Below are 27,968 nucleotides of genomic sequence, written 5' to 3'. Positions count from 1 at the left end.
AGACAGAGTGCGTGCACATGTGTTGGGGGGGGAGAGGCAGAAGGGGAGGGAAAGTGAGAAGATGGGCTTGATCTCACAATCCTGAGATCATGACCTGAGCCAAAATCAAGAGTCGGGCACATAACTGACTGAGCTACCCAGTTGCCCCAAAATAAACCTATTTCTAAGACTTGCCTAACTACTGATACCTAGATATGAAAACAAGTTATTATTTACAGATGTCAAACATGTCTTCTTCAATTTTCATGATTAATTATATTTTGAAAAGCTCAGAGAATAAACCACAAAGTAAAAGAGGCAATAGGTTTTAGTTGCGTAATTTTAGTCTCACTTTTGAACTACATTTATCTTCAAGACACTGTTTATACATACTGATTTTTTTCTAAAAAAACCCCCTCAGCTTCTTAAATAAATAGCATCCCTATTAACACCAATGTGTGTTTCTCTGATCCACACAGTTTAGCAAGCAAATTGAAAGTTTTCCCCTCACTGTTTATTACTATACCTATGTCTTACTAACTTATAGACTGGACAATTATCATTTATGATCTGTTAAGCCACTCTTAAAAATTGCTTTGGGACTTTGGTTAACAGGGAAGTCTGTTCTTTGTTAGAAGCATATTTTCCACATAAAATTCAAAGGGTTGGTTTTCAGTATACTGTATAAAACCATAGGTGGTATGATTCTGGGAATTCTCAGTCTCTATTAGTCTCAACACTTTCCCCAAAAGGAGAAATTGGTACCATAGTCTTTTGGACTAATTTTTGTGGGGCTATGTTTTAGCTGGCTGGCTTCCAGCCCCAATCCCTGTAATCATCACAACTGAACACATTAACCTTTACTTCAGGTAAGTGACCGCTATTGGTCATTATTTTTTCCAGGCTTTTTCTTGTTGTCTACTTTTTCTTCACTGCGACCGATCTTGTTCCTAGTCAGAGAGGATTCAAGGAGGAGTATTTCAATAGTTTGTGGCTTAGCATCAAGTGGACCTATCCCTTCTGGTCCTACTGTGATCTCACAGACCACTTAAACTGGGTGTCTTTGTTGCCATCTTTTATTCACCGGTATCTGCCTTTCTTTGTAGATTTCATCTGTTATGCCAATTTCTTTAGGTCTGGTGCCCTGCCTTGTTTAGCAGTGTCTTGCCAGACTGTTTAAGAGACTGCTAATTTGTTTCTTAATCCCAATCCCCCATCAGTGGATTCCTGCTTATCTGCCTATTGCCTGCCAGCAGACTGGATTCTATTCTCTGCCTGCCTGCCAGGACATCCAATTCTGGACTTCTAGAGTCTAGCTGTTTGCCTGCTTATTGCCTACTGTTACACAACCCTTCATTCTGCTTTACCAGCCTGCCCAGACTCTTCCTGTTGGTGACTACAGGAAGCTTCTTAGCTTTCCTGTCCTGCTGTAATTAGTCTCTTTAGTTTTTGGGTACCAGGCTCCTTGGCATGGCTGTCTGCAAATGACAAATACCTTGAGATACTATCTCCCAGTTTGCTACTAGGTTTTTATGTCCTTGGGCCTACATCTTAGTAATTCTTGTCTACTCTTTCTTTTCCGTTGTCTCCTGTATATAATCTGTGGAAACAGTTTGTTCCTTTATTTTTTTAAGTTTTTATTTAAATTCTAGTTAGTTAACACAGTGTAATATTAGTTTCAGGTGTACAATACAGTGATTCAACACTTCCACACAACACCTGGTGCTCATCACAAGTGCAATCCTTAATCCTTAATCCATCCCCCCACTTCCCTTCCGGTAACAGTTTGTTCTTTCTAGTTAAGTCTGTTTCTTGGTTTGCCTCTCTTTTTTCCCCTGTTGCTCCTTTCTTTTGTTTCTTAGATTCCACATATAAGTGAAATCATATGGTTCTTGTTTTTCTCTGACTGACTTATTTCATCAAAATAAAAAGCTTCTGCACAGTGAAGGAAAAAATCAACAAAACTAAAGGGCAACCTACAGAATGGGAGAAGATATTTGCAAATAACATATCTGATAAAGGGTTAGTATACAACATCTATAAAGAACTTACTGAACTCAGCACCCATTGTGAGTTCAAGCCCCATGTGTGGCAAGTTTACTTAAAAAATTTAAAAAAATCCCAACACCCAAAAAACAAATAATCCAGTTAAAAATGGGCAGAAGACATGAACATTTTTCCAAAGACATACAGATGGCCAACAGACACATGAAAAGATGCTCAGCATCACTGATCATCAGGGTAATATGAATCAAAACTACAATGAGATATCACCTTACACCTGTCAGAATGGCTAAAATCAACAACACAAGAAAGAACAGGTATTGGCAAGGATGCAGAGAAACGGGAACCCGTTTACACTGTTGGTTTGAATGCAAACTGGTGCGGCCACTCTGAAAAACAGTATGGAGTTTCCTCAAAAAGTTAAAAACAGAACTACCCAGTGATCCAGCAATTGCACTAATAGATAATTACCCAAAGAACACAAAAACACTAATTCGAAGGGATATATATACACTCTCATGTTTATGGCAGCATTATCAACAACAGCCAAATTACGAAAACAGCCCATGTGTCCACAGATTGAAGAATGGATAGAGAAGCTGTGGTATATATACACCATTATAAGAATATATATATATTCATATGATGGAAAATTACTCAGCCATAAAAAAGAATGAAATCTTGTCATTTGCTATGATGTGGATGGAACTAGAGTGCATTATGCTAAGTGAAGTAAGTCAGTAAGAGAAAGACAAATACCATATGATTTCACTCATATGTGGAATTTAAGAAACAAAACAGATGAACATAGGGGAAGGGTTAGGGTTAGGGAAGGGAGAATAAAATAAGTTCAAAACAGAGAGGGAGGCAAACTCTTAACTATTGAGAACAAACTGAGGGTAGATGGAGGGGAGATGGGTAGAGGGATGTGATAAATGGGTGATGGGCATTAAGGAAGGCACTTGTTGGGATGAGCACTGGGTGTTGTATGTAAGTGATGAATCACTAAATTTTACTCCTGAAACCAATACTGTACTTTTGAATTTAAATTTAAAAAAAGAAAAAAAAAGTTATTCTGCATGCCACTGCCAGACCAGCTCCTTACTTCTTTATTTTATAACATTCCTGCTAAAGATCTTTAGGCATTACTACCACTATGTCTTACATTCAAATCTGTTTACATTCTGGGAAAATGCTAGTAGGACAACCATGTTTCCTACTGTTATTCAACATCTATGTTCTTAGCATTCTACTCAGGCCCCACTGGCCCCTCAACATCATTGGTCAGTATTGTTTCCAGACCATTCTATATGTTGTCTTTTCCTTACTTCCTTTCTTAGCTTTGCCTATTCACATCCGATTTCTGCTTCATACCTCAGCAGCTCAAGTTCTACCTTCTCCTTGAGAACTTCTTCATCTATTCTAGGTCCAACCAATCTCACCCCTTTACCATGTTATGTTGAATTTAGAGTCAGTACCTCCAATTTAGGCAGCTGATTTTCTCTTACCGTTTCACAAATTTGTTGTTTTATAGTAGATTTTATAGCTATTAATGGCAGGGATTTTCCATTTCACAGTCTGTTTTATTACAAGTGTTTGTGTACCACAAACAGCACATTAGCAATTGGTAAATAGAAGAATTATGTGGAAGTCCAGTTGGTTCACATGTGAATTTTCTTAGCACTTTAAATTTTGAGGTGATGAGGAGCAAGCTTTCTCACAATTAAGCATAAATCCTAGCAATATATGAAGACTTTAAGAAAAAAAGAAGAATCTTGCACCAGACTCTGCCCCTTCAGTATGACTGGTATAGTGGCTTCAACAACCTCTAAGTTCCTTACATTAAACTATCTGGTGAAGCTGTGACTACTGGTAGTGAAGCTGTGAAGACATTTTACCACAGATTTTAACAAGTTGGGTACTCTTTAAATTTTTTTAAAAAGATCTATTTATTTATTTGAGAGAGAGAAAGAGAGAGCACAAGTCGGGGGGCAGAGGGAGAGGGAGAGAGAGAGAATCTCCAGCAGACTCCCTGCTGAGCCCAACACATGGCTGGATCTCAGGACCATGAGATCTAGACCTGAGCCGAAACCAAGAGTCGGAGGCTTAACTGACTGTGCCACCCAGGCACCCCTCAATTAGATTTTTAATTCTGATAAAGATAATATCTATTAAAAGTTAATGCCCTTGAGGATCCACATCAGGAAGGAAGAAGCATGAAGGCTACCAAGCATTGAGGGTTGTGATGATGGAGCAAATGCCAGTGGAGATTTAACCTTGTTAAATCTTACTTGTTTTTGTTAGTGCTCTGATTATAAAGTTGCACTGGATTTAAGTGATCTTCCCTAACCATGTTTCCCTAGAATCCCTGTTTTTCCCAGTGTGCAATTCTATAGAACAGGAGATTCTTCAGGAAGACATATGTAACATTATAGCAGAATGTCTAGTATTTTTTTTCTGTACATCTATTTTGGTGTTGGCACATAGTATATGCTTAATAAATAACTTACTAAAATAACTTTACTCTTAGGCAAATTTTATATCACAAATGTTTTTCCATGACCCTAAAGGGGGTTATTTCTCATTTCTGTCTAATCCACGTTTCCTTTCATTTCTTTATTAATGACCCAGATCGTTTAGAAGAGAACATTCAGCAGAAGGGAGACACAGAAAACAAGAGGGATAATATGAGGCTCATCAGAAACCTCTGGGGTAACAAATGACTCTAAGGTCAATTTGAAGAAAGACAGAACCTAGCAGCCTTTTATCTTTCTTTTCGCCTAGGGCTCAGTTTTTAATGTTAACTGGATGCTAAACTCATGAGAAGCCAGAGGGAGAGACTACAAGGTCAGCGGGTCTAACATAAACTTTTGATATCTCGACTGATGTTAGTAGCCTCCTTCTTTTTTCAGCATGAGAGAAAAGAGGTCTCTCCATCCACCAAGCTATCTGTGTGTCCCAGGAAGGTAAAAACAAAGGAATGTATGTGCAGTGAGATCAGCCCTAGGACTGTACTTGGTGAGGTGCCTGGTTCATAATCAGTGGACAAACCCTTGCAGGACAGTAGTGGTTTCTTTCATGTATTAGTTTCCAAGAGAGACCAATGACCTTGATGTAGGAAGGAAGGGTGTTGTTTAATTACTGTTTACATTACCTGAAGCAAAATGCTAAAAAACAAACATCAAGAATTAAGATGGGGCCGAGGTAATCACAGTAAAGTCAAATGTAAGCCATATCAGGAAGAGATTTTTTCACTTTTTGCAGTAAAGATTATGCACCTTTTACACATACCTCTAACTAACTGGATTTCAAATGTAGCTTCACTTGGCCTGAGGATAGTGAAACCCAACCTTATATTCAAATAATGTCAAACCATTTTCAAGTTTATTTACATAATCCAAACAGGCCATTTGTATTACAACGCCTTCTCCCTTTTAAAACCACACTAATGAGACCTAAAAGTCCTTCATGATCTGGAAACTGCTTATCTGTTCCACTTTTTCTCTTGGCAACAGAAGCCTTCTCCCCCCAGATGCCCTCAATTTCTTAATCATAGGGTCTCTGCACATGCTATTGTCATTTCCCTTGCCTGAAATGCTCTTCCCCCTCTTTCTTTGCCTTGTAATTGCTCAACACAGTTTTAATATGCTTTCCAATAGCCTGAAAACCCTATAAGAGCAAGCCATATCTGTCTTGTTCACTATTGTATCCACAATGCCTAGCACAGTACCTAATATTTAGTAGGCTATCAACAAATACTAACTTTAATTATACCTTTAAGACTTAGCTCAAACATCATTCTCTTTGGGAAGGTGTCTTGGAACCTTGACATTCTGGTGGTTTACCTCCCTCATGTGCTCTATGAGCTCCCTGTTCATATCTGTTGTCCTGAAGTGCAGTTCTTTAATCGTCTGTCTCTCCCGGTAGACTATGAAGTTCTAAAGGGCAGAAAGTGTGTCCACTTCATTCTTCTAACCCAGAACACTCTGTATAGCACCTGGTATACTCTAAGGAGCTTAATAAATACCCATGCAGCAGATTATTGATCCATGTTTGAGCTTGGAGGATTCTCACCCATATCCACATCTCTTAAACAGGAATTGGTAAACAGGTCATGTCTTTCTGTAGCATGCATTTTTACTCAATTTTTCAGGAGGGGAAACATTTAAGTTAAATCACATATGTGTTTGTGTGCATATAGTGAGTTGAGTTCAAAATATACATCAAATTTTAAGATAGAAACTTAGACAAAGCAAATTTACCTTAGGGCTCCTTGTCCACCCTGTCTGGGAGCATGGATTTCCTCTTCTGTGTTGTTTTTGGGTAGTTTACCACCTGCATGATTAAAAAGAAAGTTAATGACAATGACAGCCAGGATTAAAACTGTTTTTAGATAATATTATGTTTTTTTCACTCTACTGTCCCAGTTAATTGCCTCATCACATCTACAGCATGGTCAAATTTATTGTAGTGCACTCCCAATAAATATGCTCATAAACAAATTAGATTTGCCATAGTTGAATTTAGGTTGAAGGGGAGGGCAAAAGAAGTCATAGCCTGAAGATATCTGAGTAACAGACATATGGACATGTTAGTAGACTTAGTATCTGAGGTTACACTTCAGGCTTCACTAGCATATGTGCTCTTATTCTATGATGGTGGTTCATTCAAATCCTGCTCTGCCCCTGCAATGGTCTCAGTGTGAACACTATTTTTAGAGGGCCCTGTTTAAAAAAGATGTTAGAAATATAGCCTGGGCCTCTTCCTGACAAGACAAGCACTAAAGACTAACGATGCTTACAGTACCCTGCTGCTGCTGCACAAAAACACCTAGCATTTGTGTAGAGATTTACGTTTTAAACAAAGCTTTGACACACATGATCTTACTCCCCACAACAACCCTAAACCTAAACTAGTTCCAGAAACTGAAAATAGCACTCAATCCAATTGCTAGCTCTCTATAGGTGCTTTAGTTAAAGAGCCTTAACTGCTCCCCCTTCCCCCAAGATTAGGTAGTGGATGCCTGCTGCTTCTACTACCCAGCAGCATGGGAATAAAGGAACGACTGTATTTCTTTGATCTCAAAGCAATCATGGCAATACAAAGCACCTCCCTCTGTCCACTTTGACCCATACAGTCTTTCTAGGCAATTAATCAGTGCTCCCAATGGTAGTTTTCCTATACGATGCCAGCTGTCTTGCCAATCTACCCCTCCCACAGAGCCTAGCAGGACCACACCCCCAGCAAGGCGTCCGTGGGGAAGGTGCTCTGGCCTACACTAGGGGAAGCGGATACTCAGGTACACCTGCCAGTTAAACTCATACTTGAATCCTTCCGGGCCTCAGTTTCCCCATCTCTAAAATGGGCTATACCTCCTTTCTCTTGGCTAGTTCCCTTCCATTTCACGCTGAGCCCCTAGGAAGTGAAATCAGTGCTTAACCGCAGCTTAAAGTCCTCTCCTATCCTCTGGCGCCCGTCGCTGCGCTGGGCATGCTCAGTAGCTGGGGCCCGCTCGGCACTGGGAGTAGGAAGCAGCTTTCCGCGCCCAGGCGGCTGACTGCGGGTACTTTGATGAATCACGTGTGTCGAGGCCCTCTTAAAGAGATAGGCACCTACTTTCCCTCCACCCTTAAACACCGCCCTGAGGGCGGCGGCGCCAGCGACCGCGGTAATTGCAGCTGCTCAGGGGCAGGGCTTGCCCCAGCGCCGAGTAGTGGCAAAGGCGTGTTGCGTCGGGGGTGCCTGGGAGCCGGGAGCCTGAAATCGGCAGCTCCCAGGCAGACACACTCTCACCAGGAAGAGGTGATACCGAATCGGCTGGGGCAGCGGGACCACCCCGAGGGGCTTCCCCAAGTTGGGGAGAGGTGGGGTAACAGGTCACAGGTGATAAGGCCGGAGAAAGATGGAGCAGCCCGGGGCGGCGGCGTCGGGAGCGGGAGGCGGCAGCGAGGAACCCGGTGGGGGCCGGAGCAACAAGCGGAGCGCGGGGAACCGGGCCGCCAACGAAGAGGAAACGAAAAACAAACCCAAATTGGTGAGTGCTCCCGCAGTCCCCGCCGGCCTTGGGGACATCGAGAGCCCCGGGATCCTCCGGCTGTTGCGCACGGGGGAACCCGGGGCCCCCTCCCAAGGCTCACCGCGATTTGGTTTTGCTACTCCGGGAGCCGCTCAAGGAGCGGCCACGCCGAGGCGCGGAGACGGCGTGGGGGCGGAAGAGCACCCCCTTCTCCATTTAACCCCTTTCTCACTCTTACCATTCCGCGAGGCAGTGCGGAAAGGAGAAAGGCCCCACCCCAACTTGGGGAGACTCCGAGTTCCTGGGTAGGGTCTGTTGTTTGTCTAACTTGTGGGCACGAATATTCCCGCGATTCCTTTCTTTCCCACCTCAGTCAGTTGCTGGGTTTTGACTCTTAATACTTAGTGTCCGGGTAGGGGAACCTCTTTTCTTTTCAACCCAGATACTTGGGAGCCCACCCACAGACTTACAAACCAGCCTCACCCTTAAAAACACAAAGCGTAGGCTCCTAGTCTTTGTACTTTACCAGAAATCTAAGGAAGAGTCGCCTACGTGCGCTTTTTCCCGTTGCCTCTTCCCTGTGCTCACCCAAGAAACATTTGTAAAAGTGGGGGGAGCGTGGGAGTTCGAGGCTGGGTGAGGTACCACCAACTGTTGTGTATATAATAGAGTCATTACAGTACTTCCACTTAGTTGATTAAGAACGCTCAAAAGCCCTAAGACTGCACAAGTTTCATTGCCCTGAAAGTGTGTGAACCAGTGGTAGCAGTCCATTTCCTGCCACTGACTTAATGTGCCGAGGAATGTAATCTATGGGGCCTGGTATTAGGTTGGGAAATACTGGAGTTTCCTCAACTCATCAGTTAAAAGGGTTCCTCTTTTTTTTTTAGTTTATATGAAAATGGCTTAATAGTGAAATTTAAAAACTGGTAGCATTAACAAAATATATTGACTGCAGTCTATTTTTCCCAACCATGGCAAATATGCAGACGTTTATCAATAAAGTTTATAATTTGGGTGGCATGAGGGAAAATAGTTTTCCTGCACAGATTCAGCAAATAAATCCTGTTTGAAAGTTCTTCCTCTGACTCTGAAGTACAAGCACATGTTGCACATTTAGTTTTCAGTTTTAACCAGCAACTTGTTTGTAATAGGGGAGGAGACTAGTGACATTACTAAAGCCTTTTCTTATGGCATCTGATCATTTGGTATGTACCTGTTGCACTTCTCTCTCTTTCTTTCAGTTTGCCTTTCAATTATGGATTGTCCTTACTGGTCAAAGTATTATTTCAGGAAATACACAGATTTCCATTGTGTAGGGAAGGGACTTAGTGGGGTAGAATAAAATGAACAGTTTAAAGTCTCATCAATTCCACCCTAACTTGAGGCAAATTGAGAACTTGCTTACTTGATATGTCCTGTTAACCTAGTATTTACAAATGAAGAAACTGCTTTTTGTGAATTGTCTTTGCTGGCAGAGGGTTAATGGGTTTAATAGGTGCCCCCAGCATCATGAAACTTAAGTTTTGTGAGTGTATCACCAAAGTTTAATATATTTAAAAATTCTGGTATGATTTTGAAATTTATCAGTTTGTGGTAAATATTTCCTTTTTTTTTATTTTGACCCAGTACAAAACTGTGATTTAAACAATGATTAAAAGTTTCAGCAAAAATAAAAGTGAACTCAGTGTCCATGAATAGTTTGGTACATCCAGCAAGAAGCTTCTACTTTTAGGAACTACACTTTCAAGAAAGCACTTATCTCTGTTAGTAATAACAGTTTGATTATATTCTTCCTTTCCCTTTGGTATTTGTCCTGTTTCATCTTTTATGTTTTACTTGCTTTGACGAGGTAACTAGATCGTTATGAGATGGTATCACTTTCACTTACTAGCTAACGGCGTTCAGTGTTGAACATAGCTTGATATAGTAGAACACGTATTTGAATCCAAGAGTTTGTTACTATCAATTGGAACTTTCTTTTTTGCTCAGATTAACTTCGGAGCCTTACATGATTTTACAAGCAGATGTGTCAGAGTTAATAAAAAATTTAGGAAGACATTTCAGCACATTTTAAGGCAAGCAAGTTGACCAAACAACAAGACTTGGTAGACTTTTTTTTTTTTTAAATAAACGCCTTACTCATTATTTTAAGTTGCCTTATTGAAGTGCTCAACATGTTCTTCTAAGGCCTTTTAGGATGGAGTTCATCTGCGGTTCTTAACTTAAAATATTGCCAGTAAGATAAAGCTTTATCTAGACTTAATTTTATTATTTTGAGTATTATGTCATTAATCACTGTAATAGTTCTTAATTGTATATGTATATAAAGGAGTTGTGTGAGATTATAAAAGAGAGCTATATGATCTTAGAAATTATTTGTGTAGGTGATTGTGGGGGATAGGGGTTCTTAAACTCCTGAAATTGTATGAAAAATTTGAGTGTATGTAGGTACATTCATTTTTCTGGGTCTCATAGTTTTCATCAGTTTCTCATAGGCACCTGTCACCGATAGAAGCCTAAGAACTATTAGGTTACCAAAGAGAGAGGGTAAAGGAAATGCCAGTTGATTCCACTCCAAGTTACTAGGGAGGGGAGGAGGTCAGTGATGAAGGGAGAAGGAAAATAGTACTGATCACACAAATGATTGATATTGAATATTATTCATCTGGGAGTAAAAAGATAATTAGATAATGTCTATATATAGTATTAGCTAAGATGAAAGTTTCCATTACATAGAAAAAGTAACAATAGTTATAGTGGATTCATTACAGTATAAAGCTTGTGATTCAGTTTTCATTTAGTTCCTCATTGTTCTGGAAAACTGGAGAAGGAATGTATGTTTTCTGTTGAGAGGAACTACTCTAATTTATATCTGAACCTTTTGATGGGTATTAGAATTTTTTTTTGATGGGTATTATAATATTTTTCAAAGTGACATTTCAAGACTTTAATGACTTCTGTTTAAGACTAAATCAAAATTTAACAGAACTTAGTTTACTTTTCTTCATCTGTGAATTCTCATAATGACCCTTTTTGATTCTTTTTACTGAAGGCAGTCTTCTCTTGAACTTCTCACATTTTGAATAATGCATTAGTAGTAAAGCTTTGTATTTTATGTAACTCTTTGGTTAGGCCCAGATTGTAGCATGTCATCAAGCAGCATGAATCTTAGATTAATTAGTAATTTGGTGTCAATCATGGAGTGTATTTTGTCAAATCTAGTAGAGCTCTAGAAGTATTATGAAGGAGCTGCATCTTGAATCCCACATATTTAAGGCAAGGGCTTGACCATTAAAAGAGGCCATTGTTAAGGTAGAACTAACACCCCTCACATGTTTTTGCATTTTGATTTTGTGTTTCTGTATCATTCCTGAAGCCTTTTGTTCTTTAGATAGTGGATGGAGTCAAATTAGTAACTTGATGTAACAGAAGTTAATTTTTTGGTTATTGTATAACTTCCTGGATATTTGGTTTGGTTTTTTAAATGAATAAATCATGTTTTGATTTAATTGATACAATGGTGAATTTCTTGGAGAGGGGTGCCAGAATGGAGGCAGGAAGACCAGTTAGGAGGAACAGAGTGGTTGATGTTCAGAGACCTGGATTCCAGTTGCAGCTCATCTACTCATCCATTTACTAGTTCATCTATTTACTAGGCATATTTCTCTGCACTTCAGTTTCCTCCTGCCACTCCATTGCCTCACCTTCTTGCCACCCACACTGAACATCTTCACCAAATTTGAAATATCCACCTTGTGTTTCTCCTTTATAAATCTCACCTGCCTTTCACAGCCCAGATTGTGTCTCAAAATTCCCTCATTCTTCCATTAAAACTTCACTGATTACTTCAGCTTACCAAAGGGTTTTCCTTATTCTGAATTCGTAACTATTGTGAGTCTGAATGTTACATGCTGATCTTGTATCTACAGAGATTTTTTTTTTAAGATTTTATTTATTTGACAGAGAGAGAGAGACAGCTAGAGAGGGAACACAAGCAGGGGGAGTGGGAGAGGGAGAAGCAGGCTCCTGGCCGAGCAGGGAGCCTGATGCGGGGCTCGATCCCAGGACTCTGGGATCATGACCTGAGCTGAAGGCAGACGTTTAAAGACTGAGCCACCCAGGCGCCCCAACATTTTTTTTACTATAGTATTTTTTAAGAACCAGGCTACCATTTTCTTTCAGTTTATCAATTTGACACATTTAAAATTTTTGTTAAAAAATGTTTAATAGAGGGATGCCCAGCTGGCTCAGTTGGTTAAGCATCTGCCTTCGTCTTGGGTCATGATCCCAGGGTCTTGGGATAGAGTCCCGCATCGGGCTCCTTGCTCAGTGGGGAGCCTGCTTCTCCCTCTGCCTGCTGCTCCCCCTGCTTGTGCTCGCTCGCTCTCTCTCTGACAAATAAATGAAAATCTTAAAACAGACTTTTATTAGATATCTTTGGCATTCTGCCTTGCCAGGTAGCTTGCTGTTGTACAAATAAGGAAACTGAGTCACTGATATGTTAAGGGGACTGGTCTAGAGATAAGTTTAAAATCTATCACTTCTATTACAAAACGTACTTGTAGCACCGAGTTATTATGCTTTAGGGTCTCTGAAAGTGAAAAATTACTCAATCTCTCTTTTTGGAACCATTAGAATTATAATCCACCTAGAGTTTACTCCACGTACCAAGAGCTCTGGCAGTAGCAGTATGTCATTGAAGTGAAATCCTATTCTTTGCCAATCTGGTCCCAAAGAACACTTTAACAGGACACGTTGGCTAATTTCCATGAATCAGCATGTTTGGTTAAATATTACTGTTATCACTAGCACCATGTGGATTATTATTGAAGACCCAACTTACCCTATTCCTATATTCAGTCTGCCATGCAGAAGAGACCAGTTCCTTCTGTCAGATTTGGGGTGTTTGATATGCTATTTTGTCTTAAGACTGAAGAGACTAAGATGATAACCAGGTGACTTGAAATAATAGTTAAATACTTGATATCCAAGTGGGCATCTTGTAGGAGATACCCATTAGACAGCTCAAAATTGATGCATATAAAGGAAGGTTGAGATATATTTTACATATTTTTACATATATTTTACATATTTTTACATATATTTATTATGACTAACAGATGTGAACTCATACTAATTTAAAACTTAGTTATCTGATTAGGTTGAATTTGTTTCAGTCTGATTGATTTACTCTGACATAGCTTGAGCAGACATTCAAGTGAATTCTGATTTTTGCTTGCTTTATGTGAGGTGGCCTGGGGAGAGGGTATTGGTGCCTTTCTCATGAAAGAATGTGGCAAACAAAATTCTTACTAATCACCACTTACAAGGGCTTTTGTTTAATGAAGATTTTTCTGTATTGCTTTTGGGAGAGTAAGCTACCAAATACTGTCAAATTGTCCACCAGTCTCTCCTGCTGTTAAGGCTCTATATAGCAGTGCCTACTTCATGAGAGAAGCTTCTAGGTGGCTATTCATGCAGGTCTATGTAGGAATCGAAGACGTCATTAGGAATGTATTATTTCCCAAAGGCTATTGATTCAGTCACCTGGTAATTCTGGTAGTCACCCAAGGGAGAAAATAGGTACAGCCCTAAATCTGTTTGTCATTCTGGGATAGATATCCACATGCTTTGGTAAAGATTTGGTCATAATTATGAGGAATTTTTGTCTATCCTTAATTTGTTGGTCTCTCACCTAGCTAAAAGTAAAAGAGATAAAAAATAGTCACTTTATTTGTAATATGGGCTAGTTAATATGGCCTTTTTTTTAAACATAAAAATTTGCAAACATACTAAAAAGTAGAGAGGTTAGTGTAACGAATCACCATATATCCGTTACCCGCAATCTAGCAGTTACATAGATTTTCAGCATTTGCTTTTATCCATCCTTTATTTTTTCCTTGCTAAAATTTTAATGCAAAACCCAGATATCATGTCATTTTGCTCCTACACACTTCAGTGTGCTTTTCTAAAAATTACTTTTTTTTAATGTAACCACATGCCACTGTTGCATCTTAAAAGAATAATGTATTGCTTGTTATCATATAATACTAAACTCATATTCAAATATCCCTAATTGCCTCAAAGAATAGAGATTTAATCTAATGTGTGCCTAATTAATATACATGTCACTGAGCTCCTTAAACAAATACAACTTAAAGTTAATGGTGAAATTTTTTTTAAAGATTTATTTTGAGAGAATGTGTACATGTGAGTTGGGGGAGGGGTAGAGGAAGAGACTCTTCAAGCAGACTCCCCATTGAGCGTGGAGCCTGAAGTGGGGCTTAACCTTAAGACCCATGAGATCATGACCTGAGCTGAAACCAAGAGTTGGATGCTTAACCGACTGAGCCACCCAGTCGCCCCAAAGTTAATGGTAAAATTTCATTTAAAGTTACTCCACATAAAGTGCTATCATAAAGTATCAACTCCAATTAAGTTCACTTCTGTCTTTAGTTCTTTTTCTTAAGATTTATTTTAGAGAGTGTGAGTGCATGCGTGAGCAGGGGCAGGGGCAGAGGGAGAGGGAAAGAAGAATCTCTTAATCAAACTCAGCATGGAGCATGGAGCCCGATGTGGGGCTCAGTCCCACGACCCCAAGATCATGACCTGAGCCAAATCAAGAGTGGGACGCTTAACTGACTGAGCCACCCAGCTGCCCCTCTGTCTTTAATTAGAAGTATCTGGAAAGGTTATCTATGCAAGTGTGGAGACTCCATAGAATAGCTACTATGTGCCATAGAAAAGAGACCAAATTAAGACTTTTGGCTCGGGTGCCTGGGTGGCTCAGTTGGTTAAGCGACTGCCTTCGGCTCAGGTCATGATCCTGGAGTCCCTGGATCGAGTCCCGCATCGGGCTCCCTGCTCGGCAGGGAGTCTGCTTCTCCCTCTGACCCTCCCCCCTCTCATGTGCTCTCTCTCATTCTCTCTCTCTCAAATAAATAAATAAAATCTTTAAAAAAAAAAAAAAAGACTTTTGGCTCCACTCACTGGTTGGGTAATCACTCATTCTTCATTTTGCAATTTGTGAAGTAGGGTGGGGTTTATGTATAAGTATTTTCTTCCCAGGGAAATGTTGTAGATAGTTGGGCAAAGGAAATGTGTTCTTGAGTTCTTGGATAAAGGGTTCATATAACTCTTTGATATACACACACACACAGCTAAGTATATGTTGCTAGCTTTAGTTTTTATTTCAATGCAAATGCCAATTTGGTAATTGAGGTGTCTGTCTTTGGTTTTTAGCCACTTTAATATACTCTAGGTTGCTGAATATGGATAATTGGATGAGCAAACCTTTACAAAGAACTCTGAACTATTAAGTTTTCTTATTTAGATATTTGTGGGGTTAAAATTGAAAACCAGGCTACACTAATGTGGTGATGGAGCTGGGGATGGGTGGAGTGGGTAAGTATGAGAAATCAGCTTGGGCAAAAAGCCTAGACTCCACACAGATTTACTAAAGAAATTGTGTAACCACTACTTTCCAGACAGCAGTTTAGTTTTAGCCTATACAGTATCTCTGTATTGAGACAGGGCCGTTATTATACCGGGAGGCATTAGGCATATCATTTCCTGAATTTTGGATTCAAGTAGATTTAGACTAGTAATCTATTTCCACTCTGCAACTTCTAGGCTATTTACTGATCCAATCAGGTGGTAATTTTCCTCAAACCAGGAGATGAGTGATAATTGTTGGGGCTGGATCATTGTTGTAGCATGTGTTTGTTTTGTTTTGCTGAGGGGAGGAAAAGCTGTGGAGGTATTGTTTTATGCGCTTTGAAATCCATCACTGATAATATTTTAAATGCTTAACAGCGTATTATGCTGGCCGAAGCTGTTTATGAAGATTCTATATGTAGAAAGCAAGATCTTGTATAGACTCTACACTTACATTTTGAAGTTGTATGTATAATAGAGATCTGGGCCACTACCTCAAGGATATGAGACCACAAAGGTCATGTCACATACCAAATCACATGCTCAATCACAAGACTGTATCTTCTGGGGGCTGTTTTCTGTAATTCACAAAAAGGTGCCATATGGACTAGCGACTGCATTTAAACTAGATTTATTATATTTCTTATATCTTTATATTGTTTATTTTATTCTCATACCTGATAGGAAATTCAGGAAGGCACAGGACTTAGTGTAACGTCTCACTTAGAATAGGTATTTTCCATTTGTCATTAATTCTGAAAAGAGTATAAGGTGTTTATTTATGTAATATGTTATCTTGACCCTGACTACATTTGCCTTTAAATGATTGCGGTCCTCAATAGTAGAGGGCTGTGTTCTTGAGGACCTAACCTACAGGTTCAATATGTTGATTACTTTTTTTTTTTTATGAATGTTGATTACTTTCTCTAACTTAAGGTTCCTCCCTTTCTGCACTCCTTTCAGTGATTTTCTTGACATTGTTGTTCCACAGTGCTTCACATGGTTACAGATTGTATGGGTAAAGCTGCATTTTTTTTTTTTAAAGTTTGTGTCATAACATTTATTTTCATTTATGTTACCTATAAGGCAAGAACCTATAGAAATTTAAGATGGGTTAAAATAAATTTGGCAGAAGTATTTCCTCTAATGTGCCTTGCAGTCTAGTACCTCACATTACAAAATCAATGTTTTCCAGAAGAGTCAGTGTGTACATAAAACATTCGTGAGTAGAAATAATCTTTTCTTAGGCTGACCTCACAGCTTGTTTTTCACTGGCAGTGCGTTAGCTTACATTTTTCCTCCCCTTTGGTTGAGGAGCTAATGGTCTTTAAACAAGCTATTAAAAGGAAGAATGATTTTACAGTGCAAAAAAAAAAAAAAATGGCCTGGATATTCTCCATGCCGGTGGTTTGGCTTTTCATGTGTTTGTTTTACTAAAGCGGGCTAACCCATGTTTTCTTATCTCTGAATTCTTAGGTTTCCTTTTTATAGCCTATACTTGCTTAATCAAGATGGTCTTGTGAATTTCTGTGAGATCCAAATCCTCCATCTTTATATGGCTGAGTAGGTCTGAGACCAAATACTAAATTTTAAGGGACCATATCTCTGTATAATGGAATTGAGGCATTAGTTATACTTTAGGAGTTAAGCAGGGCTCTGGGCCCAGTTTATCACACTCTTCCTACGAGCTCTATTGTAGCTAGTTGTGGATCAAGATAAGTTATATTACATATCCCTGCTTTCAACCCCCTCCCTTTAAATAATCTATTAACACTTGCATGTTTCTAACTCTGATCATCTTACCCCTTGTTCTTTTTACTGGTTTCTGTGAATATTATTAGTGGTGTATCCTCTTGCCTGGCCACAGAAATAACATGCGGAAGGATGGCCATTGGATGTGAAATCAATTACTGAATGTGACAGACATTTATTTAAAAGAATTTCCCATCCACATCCATCATCAATCATGCTGCCATAAACTAGTAGAAATTGCATTTTTATCCTAGTACCACCACTTTGTGTTTTTACGACTTCACATTTTGTAGAATCTGAGAGTATTTCATAAGCTATAGAGAGTTGAAATAAGCTAAATAGGGTATCTAACTGATCTTAATAAGTTTTATTTTAAGAGTTAATTTCTGGCAATTTAAAGAGGTTATATAGAAAGTAAGCTGACTACTTTTTAAAATGTAACTCTGACCAGGTCATTTATCTTTTCTCTGGGTGTCAGTTTATTCTGTAAAATAAGGGAGTTGAAATAAACCGTCTTAATGGTTCCATTCAGCTCTGATGTACGGGGAGTCAAAGGTTATTGACAGCTGTAATGAATCTTCCGTAACATAAATACATTACATGTGGGTTCTAGTTAGATGAAAAGTTGGCAATTATGAAAGATGACAGTTTAAGTCTGAACGCTAATGGGTGAAAATACCAGTTAATTTTACTGTTCCTGGGGCCTGAGTTAGCCTAGTTCAGTGAAGGTCACATTAACATTGTTTTAACCATGCATTGTCTGAAGGGCCCTAGAGAATGCTGGCTCTGCCCTAGGTCATCCTAATCCTTGGGTGGTTTCCTTGGTTCACTGACCAAGTATAGTACTCAAGCCTGCCCAGAGGTGTTTCTCAGTAACGAACAATATCATATGTTCCAGTTGCTATTCTAAATGCCTTGCATATATTTGTCAAGAACTGTTAAAGGTCTGGGATTTCATCCTGCTTATATATCTGTTGCTGTTTCATGAATGATTGCAGAAGACTCAAAGACTCCTGGGTGAGCAACAAAAGATGGTTTATTATTCATTGCAAAAGCAGTAGCTATGTCATGTCACGCTGATTCACTGTGGTCCTAATTTCTGCAAGGTAGACCAGGATGGATGCCTACATGGGTAGTCAGTTGCATTACAGGAGAGGAACACTGAGTTTGGAGGATTTACCACTTTTATGGTAAGCAGAAGCAAGTCTGCTCTTTGGGGAGGGGTGGTATTATTACCTCATGATCAGGTCCACTTGCTTTATTTGCATTTACTTATTTATTTATTTTAGAGAGGGACGGAGAGGAGGGGCAGAGGGAGAGAGAGAATTTCTAGCAGACTTCCTGCTGAGTAAGGAACCCAATGTGGGGCTTAATCCTATGACCCTGAGATCATGACCTGAGCTAAAATAAAGAGTTGGATGCTTAACCAGGTGAGCCACCCAAGAGCCACCCAGGGTCACTTGCTTTAAACACAGCCCTCAGAAGTAACCTGGCTAAAGTATTGTCTGGGCCTTTCAGTCTCAGGGCCTTTCTACCCAGTAAGAATGTACAGGGTTGCTCAGAGACTGATGGTGGATATCCTCCCCCATCAATAGTGACTCATTTTCAGGAAAGGATAAGTAACTAGCCCCATGACATACGGTGGTGAATTTGGAATTGATTCAAGACCAGTGTGACTGTGAAATTCATGTTTTTAACCATTTTCTATATTGTCTAAGACCCTTAAATTTCAGACTGGCTCTAAATTGACCTGAAGACCTAGTGGTTCTCTAGACTGGTGATGGTTGGACGTGGCCTACATTTGCACTATGCTTATGTAAAATTTAGAAGACCAAGTTCAAGGGCCATTCATTTTAGTGCCACTGATAATCAGTAGTTAAAATTCTTTGAATCACCGCCATGAAGTAGTAGGTCAGATATGTGACCACTTGCTAAAAAATAGCCATGAGGATAAAAGTGATATGGCTGTGGATTTTAAGGATATATGAACATAATTCTTTTTCTTTTTTTAAGATTTTATTTATTTATTTGACACAGAGAGACAAAGCGAGAGAGGAAACACAAGCCCGGGGAGTGGGAGAGGGAGAAGCAGGCTTCCTGCTGAGCGGGGAGCCTGATGCAGGGCTCGATCTGTTTTATTCATCACATTAGGCAATCTTTGTTTTTTTAATTTATTTTTAAAGATTTTATTTATTTATTTGACAGAGAGAGAGAGAGACAGCGAGAGAGGGAACACAAGCAGGGGGAATGGGAGAGGGAGGAGCAGGGAGCCCAATGAGGAGCTCGATCCCAGGACCCTGGGATCATGACCTGAGCCAAAGGCAGACGATTAATGAATGAGCCACCCAGGCACCCCTATGAACATAATTCTTAAAAATATCAACTGGCTTCTTAAATAACTTTGTGGTCAACACAAGGCCTACTGTGCTTTACAACTATGGCATATTGCGTATGATTCTCTTTTTTGTCTTTGTATGTTAGCCACGAAGAGAGTAGCTTCTAAACAGGTTACACTGCAAGCCAAACTGACAGCTTCATCTTTTAGTTTCTATCTCTCCTCCTCTGCCCATTCCCCTTTTGTTTGTTTGTGAAATTTTGTGTGAAGTAAAGCTGCTTTGGAAAAACTAATGCTATCTCCAATACAGAAGTACACGATATGCATTGTTTCTTGTTTAGGGGAGTGCCAAGAACCACCTACCTTCTCCTGCTGCTGCTTGTGTCTGCTTTGCCTAAAGATTGGCTGCTATAAAAGTGTGGCATATTTAGCCAAGTGCTATCTTTTTTAATTAGGCTGCTGAAAGTGTTGTGACAAACTATTTTTGTGTTGATGTGTGACAAGTAATAGAGTCCTAAACTATGGGCTTACATGTCTAATACTATGGAAGTGTGTATATGATTTGAGTTCTAGCCCTTCAGTCTTAATCTTCATCCTCCCAAGAGGAAAAGGGAGCTTTTAATTAAAAAAATGTGATGAATAAAACAGATCATGATTATACCAGTGTATGCCTGGAAATCGGGCTGTTTCATACTTATGATCACTAACTTTAACGAGTTAAAATTTCTGTGTTGGTTCTTTTCATAGAAATGTACAATAAGTATGAAACCAGGAAGGAGGTAAAGGACATCTTAAGCTCACATAATGATATAAACATAACTGGGAAAGCTGGTAATTAAGCCAACTAAGAATTTTTTTAATTTCTGTTTTTCAAATATCCCTCTTATCTATTCTTACAAATTTGTATTTCCTCTAAATATGGTCTTGGCTGTTGATGTCCTTCTTTTGTTTTTAACGTCATCTAGAGCTCTAAAGAGCCTTGTGTTTTAGAAAAATACATAAGGAAGGATGTCACATTCTTGTCCCCAAAAGTATGTTCTTCTTTTTCTTTACATCAGTGGTTCTCAGTGGGGCACAATTTTGTCTTCCAGGGGAAATATGGTAGTGCCTGGAGACATTTTTGGTTGTCACAAATGGAGGGGGTTGCTACTGGTATCTAGTGAGTAGAGGCCAGGCAGGCAGCTGAACATCATCCAGTGTGCAAGACAGCTCCACGAGACAAAGAATTATCCTGCCCAAAATGTCAGTAGTGCCAAGGTGGAGAAACCCTGCTTTGGTCTCTATGAGTTTGTGTCTATTGAATGTGAAAAATTCCTGGCTCCTTAGCCATTCATTCATTCATTCTTCCGTTCTATCCTTTCATCTGTATTGAGACAGGGCCAAATCATTCCTGTTTTTCAAGGAAGCATTGTTTGTCTCATTGACTCCTACCAAATTTCATTTCCTTCCTTTCCACTACTGGAAATCTGCTGAACTGGACTATTTACAACTTTGGTATTGTAAACTTATACCTCTTATCACTTATTTCTGACCTCTAAGAAAAATATTCACTCTCATCCTAATGAGTTTAAAAGGCAATTTTTCCATCTGCCGATTCCTTGATGCCTAAACAACTTTTGATGCTGGTCACTTTAACTCATCTATATGGATTTTACATTCCATGGTGCAGTCTTCTCTGGTAGCTTCTGTCACTGGATTTGTTGACTGCCAAAGGTAATAGCATCCTTTGCCTTTCATCTCAAAAATTTTTAATCTGCTCTTCTCTATATACAATTGCAGGCAATCACATGCCTCTTCAGATACTACCTGAATGCAGTTGATGCCAAACCTTCCTAGCTACTCTGACATCGAAGTTCAATACCATATAATTGTTTGCTGAAATACATTTCCTAATTATGACGCATTTCTACCAAAAACAGCATAAAGTTGTTGATTCATTTCTCTGAGACACATGTGAAACCTGGAATACTTTATGGCAGTGGTTGTTTTAATATTCTCTTTGCAGGGAGAATAAAAATTAACTTGATACATAGACATACATATGGTATTTATCAAGTTTACTTGTTCAAGATAAGCTCTTTCCGTGCTTATCACCAGACTGTATTACTGTAATATTAATCACTGACTGACCTTTATGATTTCTGGTTCATTTTAATCAAGGTTAACTTCCCTATTTGACTATTGAAAGTCAATGACTATTTTTTTTTTTTTTTGATTTTGTTAGTTAACATGTAGTGCAATATTGGTTTCTGGAGTAGAATTCAGTGATTCACAAGTGCTCATCACAAGTGCTCTCTTTAATATTCATCACCCGTTCAACCCATCCCCCACCCACATCCTTCCATCAACCCTCAGTTTGTTCTCTATCATTAAGAGTCACTTATGGCTTGTTTCCCTCTCTCCTTTTTTTTCTTTTCCCTCCTTCCCATATGTTCATCTGTTTTCTTTCTTAAATTCCACATGAGTGCAATCATATGGTATTTGTCTTTTTCTGACGTATTTCATTTAGCATAATACACTCTAGCACCATCCACAGCATTGCAAATGGCAAGATTTCATTCTTTTTGATGGCTGAGTAATATTTAATATATGTATATATATATGTATATACACACACACACCACATCTTCTTTATCTATTCATCAGTCCATGGATATTTGGGCTCTCTCCATAGTTTGGCTATGCTGCTGTAAACATCAGGGTGCATATACCTCTTCGAATCTGTATTTTTGTATCCTTTGGGTAGATACCTAATAGTGCAATTGCTGGGTTATAGGGTAGTTGCATTTTTAACTTTTTTAGGAACCTCCATACTGTTCTCCAGAGTGGCAGGACCAGTTTGCATTCCCACCAACAGTGCAAGAGGGTTCCCCTTTCTCCATATCTTCGCCAACACCTGTTGTTTCTTGTGTTGTTGATTTTTGCCATTCTGACTAGTGTGAGGTGGTATCTCATCATAATTTTGATTCGTATTTCCCTGATCATGGGTGATGGTGAACATCTTTTCATGTGTCTGTTAGCCATCTGGATGTCCTTTTTGGAAAAGTATCTGTTCACGTCTTCTGCCCATTTCTTAACTGGGTTGTTTTTAAGGTGTTGAGTTTGTTAACTTCTTTATAGATTTTGGACACTAACCTTTATCAGATATTTCATTTGCAAATATTTTCTCCCATTCTGAAGGCTGCCTTTTGGTTTTGTTGATTGTTTCCTTACTGTACAGAAGCTTTTTTTTTTTTTTTTAAGATTTTATTTATTTATTTGAGAGAGAGAATGAGACAGAGAGAGAGAGCATGAGATGGGGGAGGATCAGAGGGAGAAGCAGACTCCCTGCCGAGCAGGGAGCCCGATGCGGGACTCGATCCCGGGACTCCAGGATCATGACCTGAGCCGAAGGCAGTCGCTTAACCAACTGAGCCATCCAGGCGCCCTGTACAGAAGCTTTTTATGTTGATGAAACTCCAGTAGTTCATTTTAGTACTGGAAGTCTTAGCCTCAGCAATCAGACAAGAAAAAGAAATAAAAGGCATCCAGATCGGCAAGGAAGAAGTCAGACTTCCACTATTTGCCGAAGACATGATACTCTATGTAGAAAACCGGAAAGATTCCACCAAAAAATTGCTAGAACTCCGGTGAATTCAGCAAAGTTGCAGGATATCAAATTAATGTGCAGAAATCTGTCACATTTCTATACACCAATAACGAAACAGCAGAAAAAGAAATCAAGGAATCGATCCCATTTGCAATTGCACCAAACACAATAAGATCCCTAGGAATAAGTCTAACTAAAGAAGTAAAAGATCTGTACTCTGAAAACCATAGAACACTTTTGAAAGAAATTGAAGAGGACACAAAGAAATGGAAAAACATTCTATGCTCATGGAACAAACATTGTTAAAATGTGTATACTACCCAAAGCAGTCTACATATTCAGTGCAATCCCTATCAAAATTTACCACCAGCATTTTTCACAGAGCTAGAACAAACAATCCTAAGATTTGTATGGAACCACAAAAGATGCCAGATAGCCAAAGCAGTTCTGAGAAAGAAAAACAAAACTGGAGTCATCACGATTCCAGATTTCAAGCTATATTACAAAGCTGTAGTCATTAAGACAGTATGGTACTGGCACAAAAACAGATAGATCAGTGGAACCAAATAGAGAACCCAGAAATGGACTCACCACTGTCTGGTCAACTAATATTTGACAAGGCAGGAAAGAATATCCAAAGGAAAAATAGACACTCTCTTCAACAAATGGTATTGGGAAAACTGGACAGCAACATACAGAAGAATGAAACTGGACCACTTTCTTACCCCATACACAAAATTAAATTCAAAATGGATGAAAGACGTAAATGTGAGACAGGAAAATCAGCAAAACCCTACAGGAAAACACAGGCAGAAACCTCTTTGACCTTGGCTGTAGCAACTTCTTATTAGACACATTGCTGGAAGCAAGGGAAACAAAATCAAAAGTGACTACTTATCCATTTCATTAGGACCAATCTTATTTTTATATTTAGGGTTATTGTTAAGCTACCTAATTTTATCTTCTTCATTTTTCTGTTTGCCCCTTTATTTAAGTGAAGCTATTTTCTGAATTGTTCCATCTACTTGAAATAACCTCTTTTTTTCTTCTCAGAGGATTCTAAGTACTTTCCTTCCATTTCTTCATGTAATTTATTAAAATCTTTGTCATCTGAAGGTGACATGATCAAGTCATTCCCCTTCAACCTTCAGTTTCCTGTAGAGAGCCAGTTTATTCTGCATGGCTATATTACAGTTGTACTTATAAATGTATGTTACAAATCCTCATTATGCATGAGGCATCATGTTGAGGGTATAAAAACAACTATACATAGGTTTTACTCTTGAGGAGCCCATGTCCTAGTGAGAAAAGGGGGACATACAAGTCTAAAGTAGTAAGTTCTATGATAAATAGGTGTGAGCAGAGTATTCTCTGGAATGCCACATATAGTTGCTGGTAGGGAGAGGGGAGACTTCACAGAGGCCACATTTGATCTGGGTCTTGGACAGTTTATTTATTTTTAAAGATTTTATTTATTTAATTTATGTATTTGGCAGAGAGAGAGAGCAGGAGAGCACAAGCAGTGGGAGCGGCAGAGGGAGAGGGAGAAAACGGCCCCCTGTTGAGCAGGGAGTTTGATGCTGGGCTCGATCCCAGGACCCTGGGATCATGACCTGAGCCGAAGGCAGTCACTTAACCAACTGAGCCACCCAGGCGCCCCAAGACAGTTTATTTTTTAAAATTTAAAAAAAAATTTTATTTATTTGGGAGAGAGCACTAGTGGTGGGGAGGGGCAGAAGGAGAGGGAGAAGCAGGCAGGCTCCCCACGGAGCAGGGAGCCTGATGTGGGGCTCTATCCCAGGACCCTGGGATCATAACCTGAGCTGAAGGCAGATGCTTAACTGACTGAGCCACCAGGCACCCCTGAAAGCCAGTTTATTAAGGTTAAATGAGGATGTTATCAATAGAGAGATCATCACGTGTATGAATTAAAAGTTATGTAAGGGCAGGGTTTTTTTAAAGTGTTACTGATTTCATTTTTAATTGTTTTAAGATTTCTTCATTTTTAGAGAGTGAGTGTGAGTGGGGGGAGGGGCAGGGGGAGAGAGAGAATCTCAAGCTGACTCTGCGCTGCGTATGGAGCCCTACGCGGGGCTCAATTTCAGGACTCTTGATAGCATGACCTGTGTCGAAATCAAGAGTTGGTTGTTTAACCAACTGAGCTACCCATGTGCCCCTAAGTGACATTGATTTTATAAGTGTTAAGATCTTGGAGGGAAGGCTATGACTGAACTTGCTTTGTAACTGAATATGGGTGATCATATGAAACATTTTTTACCAACTCAGAAGTGAGGTGGAAAAGGAATTAACATTTACTAAGAACCTACATTGTTTCAGGCATTGTTTTGGGAGCTTTACATCACCAACTTACTTAATTTTTATCAGAAACATGTATGGTAAATGTAGCTTATTTTCCACATTTTATAAATAAGGAAAATGAGTCTCAGTGAGGTTAACTGATTCTGATTCCAAAATACATGCTGTTTTATGATAGCATGCTACCTTTTTAGGAGGAATGGACTGTAATGAAAACATAGAAATGAACTATAATTTTTTCTACTTTATTAAAATATACTTCATATTTTATGTTTTTATGTTTTTTTCTATCACAAATGTTATTAAGTCTGATAAATGCCTCAACACATTTCATCATTGTTGGATTAAGTTAGCTGAAGAAATAATAGAGTTTGAGAAGTTGGCTAGGAGTTGTCCACAAATAATTTAGAGCTATATATGGTTAATTTTACTACTGAGGATTTGGGCAAGCTGCTCAGTTGGAAAAGTTCTACCTCTGAAATTCTTGTTAAGTATTTAATAAAATTTAATAAGCATTTGGAGAAACCTACCCCAATATCGTGCTAAGCATTTTTAAAGTGCTAAATTAAATAGTCCCTGCCCACTGGGAACACAGGGTTGGAGAGTCTGATGTGTACAAACCTATGGTGCAAGGTGGAATGTGATAAGTGCCACTGTAGAGGTAAAAAGTGTTGGGAGTGTTAGGGCTGACTTCATGGAAAGATAGGCAACAGAAGATAGTCGAAGTGCAGGGAGTTTTTTTTAAACAGTGATAGAGAGTGGAGAGGGGACATTTTGTACAACTGCAAGGGAGTTAGGAAGTTGTAGCAAGTTTGAAGAATTAAGAGTCTAGTGAGGCCCAGTTGTACATATGTGAGTGGTGGAGGTCAGTCTGGAGGGAGATTACAGCTTCATCATGGTGAGCACTGAATGTTCCTCTGAACAGTTTGGACTATTCTGTAGAGTATCTGAGGTAGGGGAATGATGTGATCAGACCAGTCAGACCTTACTTTAGACTTTTTATAATTGGAAATATCATGAAGTCTAGAATCTTTTGTCAAAGCTCTGTGATAATTGGCCTATTTGTAGTGTAAATATAGAGGCATCTATTAATTTTGTTACCTTTTGTCATGCTTTAATTTGACATCTTTGAAAATTTGTGAAATTAGGCATGTACTGTGAATAGTGTGTACTTTGATAACTTACAGTTTTGCAGTGACTTAATTGACCCTTGCTCCCAACCTCCTCTTCTGTAGATCTGTCCCTTTAAGTCTAAATTTTTTTTGTTGTTTGTTTGTTTTTACAAATAGATACTGCTCTAAAGGTCAGGTAGCTTAGCATACAAGACTGCTGCTGTCAAACTGAAAGTGTTTTGTCTAGGCTGAATTATAGTTCCCAGAATATTCTAAGAGAAGCTGCAAGATTTATGATATACAAAACTGGGCAAAATTATCCTCACTGAAGTGTTGTCATACTTTGGTTGTTTATTACCATTTTTACATATGAGTCTTCTCTGACAAAGCAAAGCTACATTGTTTACAATGATGGCAAAGTAGTCTCAGGGCCGTGATTTGAACTCCAGCCCTTCTTAGGATAATTCACTGAAAAATGAGCTCTGTATTAAGAGACACTGTCAACTTAGTTTTATTACTACATCTTTTTAAAGTTTTTATTATTACAGGGGTCCAAATGAAATTGAGACAAGAGCCCAAGGAATGAAAATTCTTCCATATACAAAAGATTACATATACCCAGGATATCCAAGTATGTGTTAATTTGTGTTCAAATCTAGTTCTTCACACAAAACCTAATTTGTAACATAAATGAAATAATATCTATTATCATTGTTATTATTAATGATTATGTTGATTTTAACATAAAAGTTTAAAGATACATACAGAGTTTTAAGGTTTAGCAGCTCCTTAAAAGTAAACTACATTTCTGTTATGGTACATAAATGTTATTCAGTGTTTTAGTTTAGTTGAGGGCAAAGATACTGAGGCTAAAATTGAATGTTTTGTGGTTTTTTTCTATTTTTTGAGTTTAGAGATATGTGTTTTACTGAAACTGAATGATTTTTTTTTTTTTTTTGTGCAGTGGTTTGTAGCTGTAGAAATGGTACATTGTTTTGCAGGGTATCAGTTGGGAAAACTTTCAGGCTCCTTGTTGGATTATAAAATTACTCTAAAAAGAAATAGATTTTTAGGACATGAATCATCCTTTGCTAGGCAGCTTTCTCATGAGAGATTTGTGATTCTTGCAAAATCCCTTTTGAGCTTTTGAAACATGAAGAATATTACTACTAAAGCAGAGGACAGGAACTTGCTGAGTTATAAATACATGACCATATGAAAAACCCTAGGGCAGGGGCTCCCCTGGTAGGTTAAAGTAGGTTAAAAATATTGCCTGGCCTTTTCCCTTCCTTTTCCACAGATGTTGTCTTGAGACTTGGCAGCCCAATCACAAGTAAGAGTGTCTCTGTTTTCTTTCTCAGTGACCTCCCTAAATGTGGTGGTGTTGGAAACTATTTACTTCTCCAGTCTCTCTCCCACTTGCCC

General features: G+C 38.9%; 1 protein-coding gene and 1 long non-coding RNA gene across 15 annotated transcripts in view; one reads left to right on the top strand and one right to left on the bottom strand.

Annotated features, from left to right (window-relative positions):
- LOC145717811 (uncharacterized) overlaps positions 1-8,208 on the bottom strand; it is a 52,370-nt gene extending 44,162 nt beyond the window's left edge. For 4 of the 8 annotated variants that reach the window (XR_014141250.1, XR_014141252.1, XR_014141253.1 and 1 more), the window contains exons 1-2: positions 8,010-8,208; positions 6,246-6,318 (exon numbers count right to left, since the gene is read on the bottom strand). This is a non-coding gene — a long non-coding RNA (uncharacterized LOC145717811). The remainder of the gene's footprint in view (positions 1-6,245; positions 6,319-8,009) is intronic. The other 4 variants (XR_014141256.1, XR_014141257.1, XR_014141255.1 and 1 more) reach the window with 1 other exon arrangement.
- LOC102749978 (protein diaphanous homolog 2-like) overlaps positions 7,633-27,968 on the top strand; it is a 234,900-nt gene continuing 214,564 nt past the window's right edge. For 2 of the 7 annotated variants that reach the window (XM_081808545.1, XM_081808543.1), the window contains exon 1: positions 7,635-8,017. In XM_081808545.1, the coding sequence (XP_081664671.1) occupies positions 7,886-8,017 (132 nt within the window). In that variant the 5' untranslated portion in view covers positions 7,635-7,885. Of the gene's footprint in view, positions 8,018-27,968 lie in introns of all 7 variants that reach the window. The other 5 variants (XM_081808547.1, XM_081808548.1, XM_081808544.1 and 2 more) reach the window with 4 other exon arrangements.

This window comes from Leptonychotes weddellii, chromosome X, assembly GCF_054177405.1.
Source record: "Leptonychotes weddellii isolate Sample4059 chromosome X, ASM5417740v2, whole genome shotgun sequence".
Lineage (NCBI taxonomy): Eukaryota > Metazoa > Chordata > Mammalia > Carnivora > Phocidae > Leptonychotes > Leptonychotes weddellii.
This window is presented reverse-complemented; position numbering and strand designations above follow the sequence as displayed.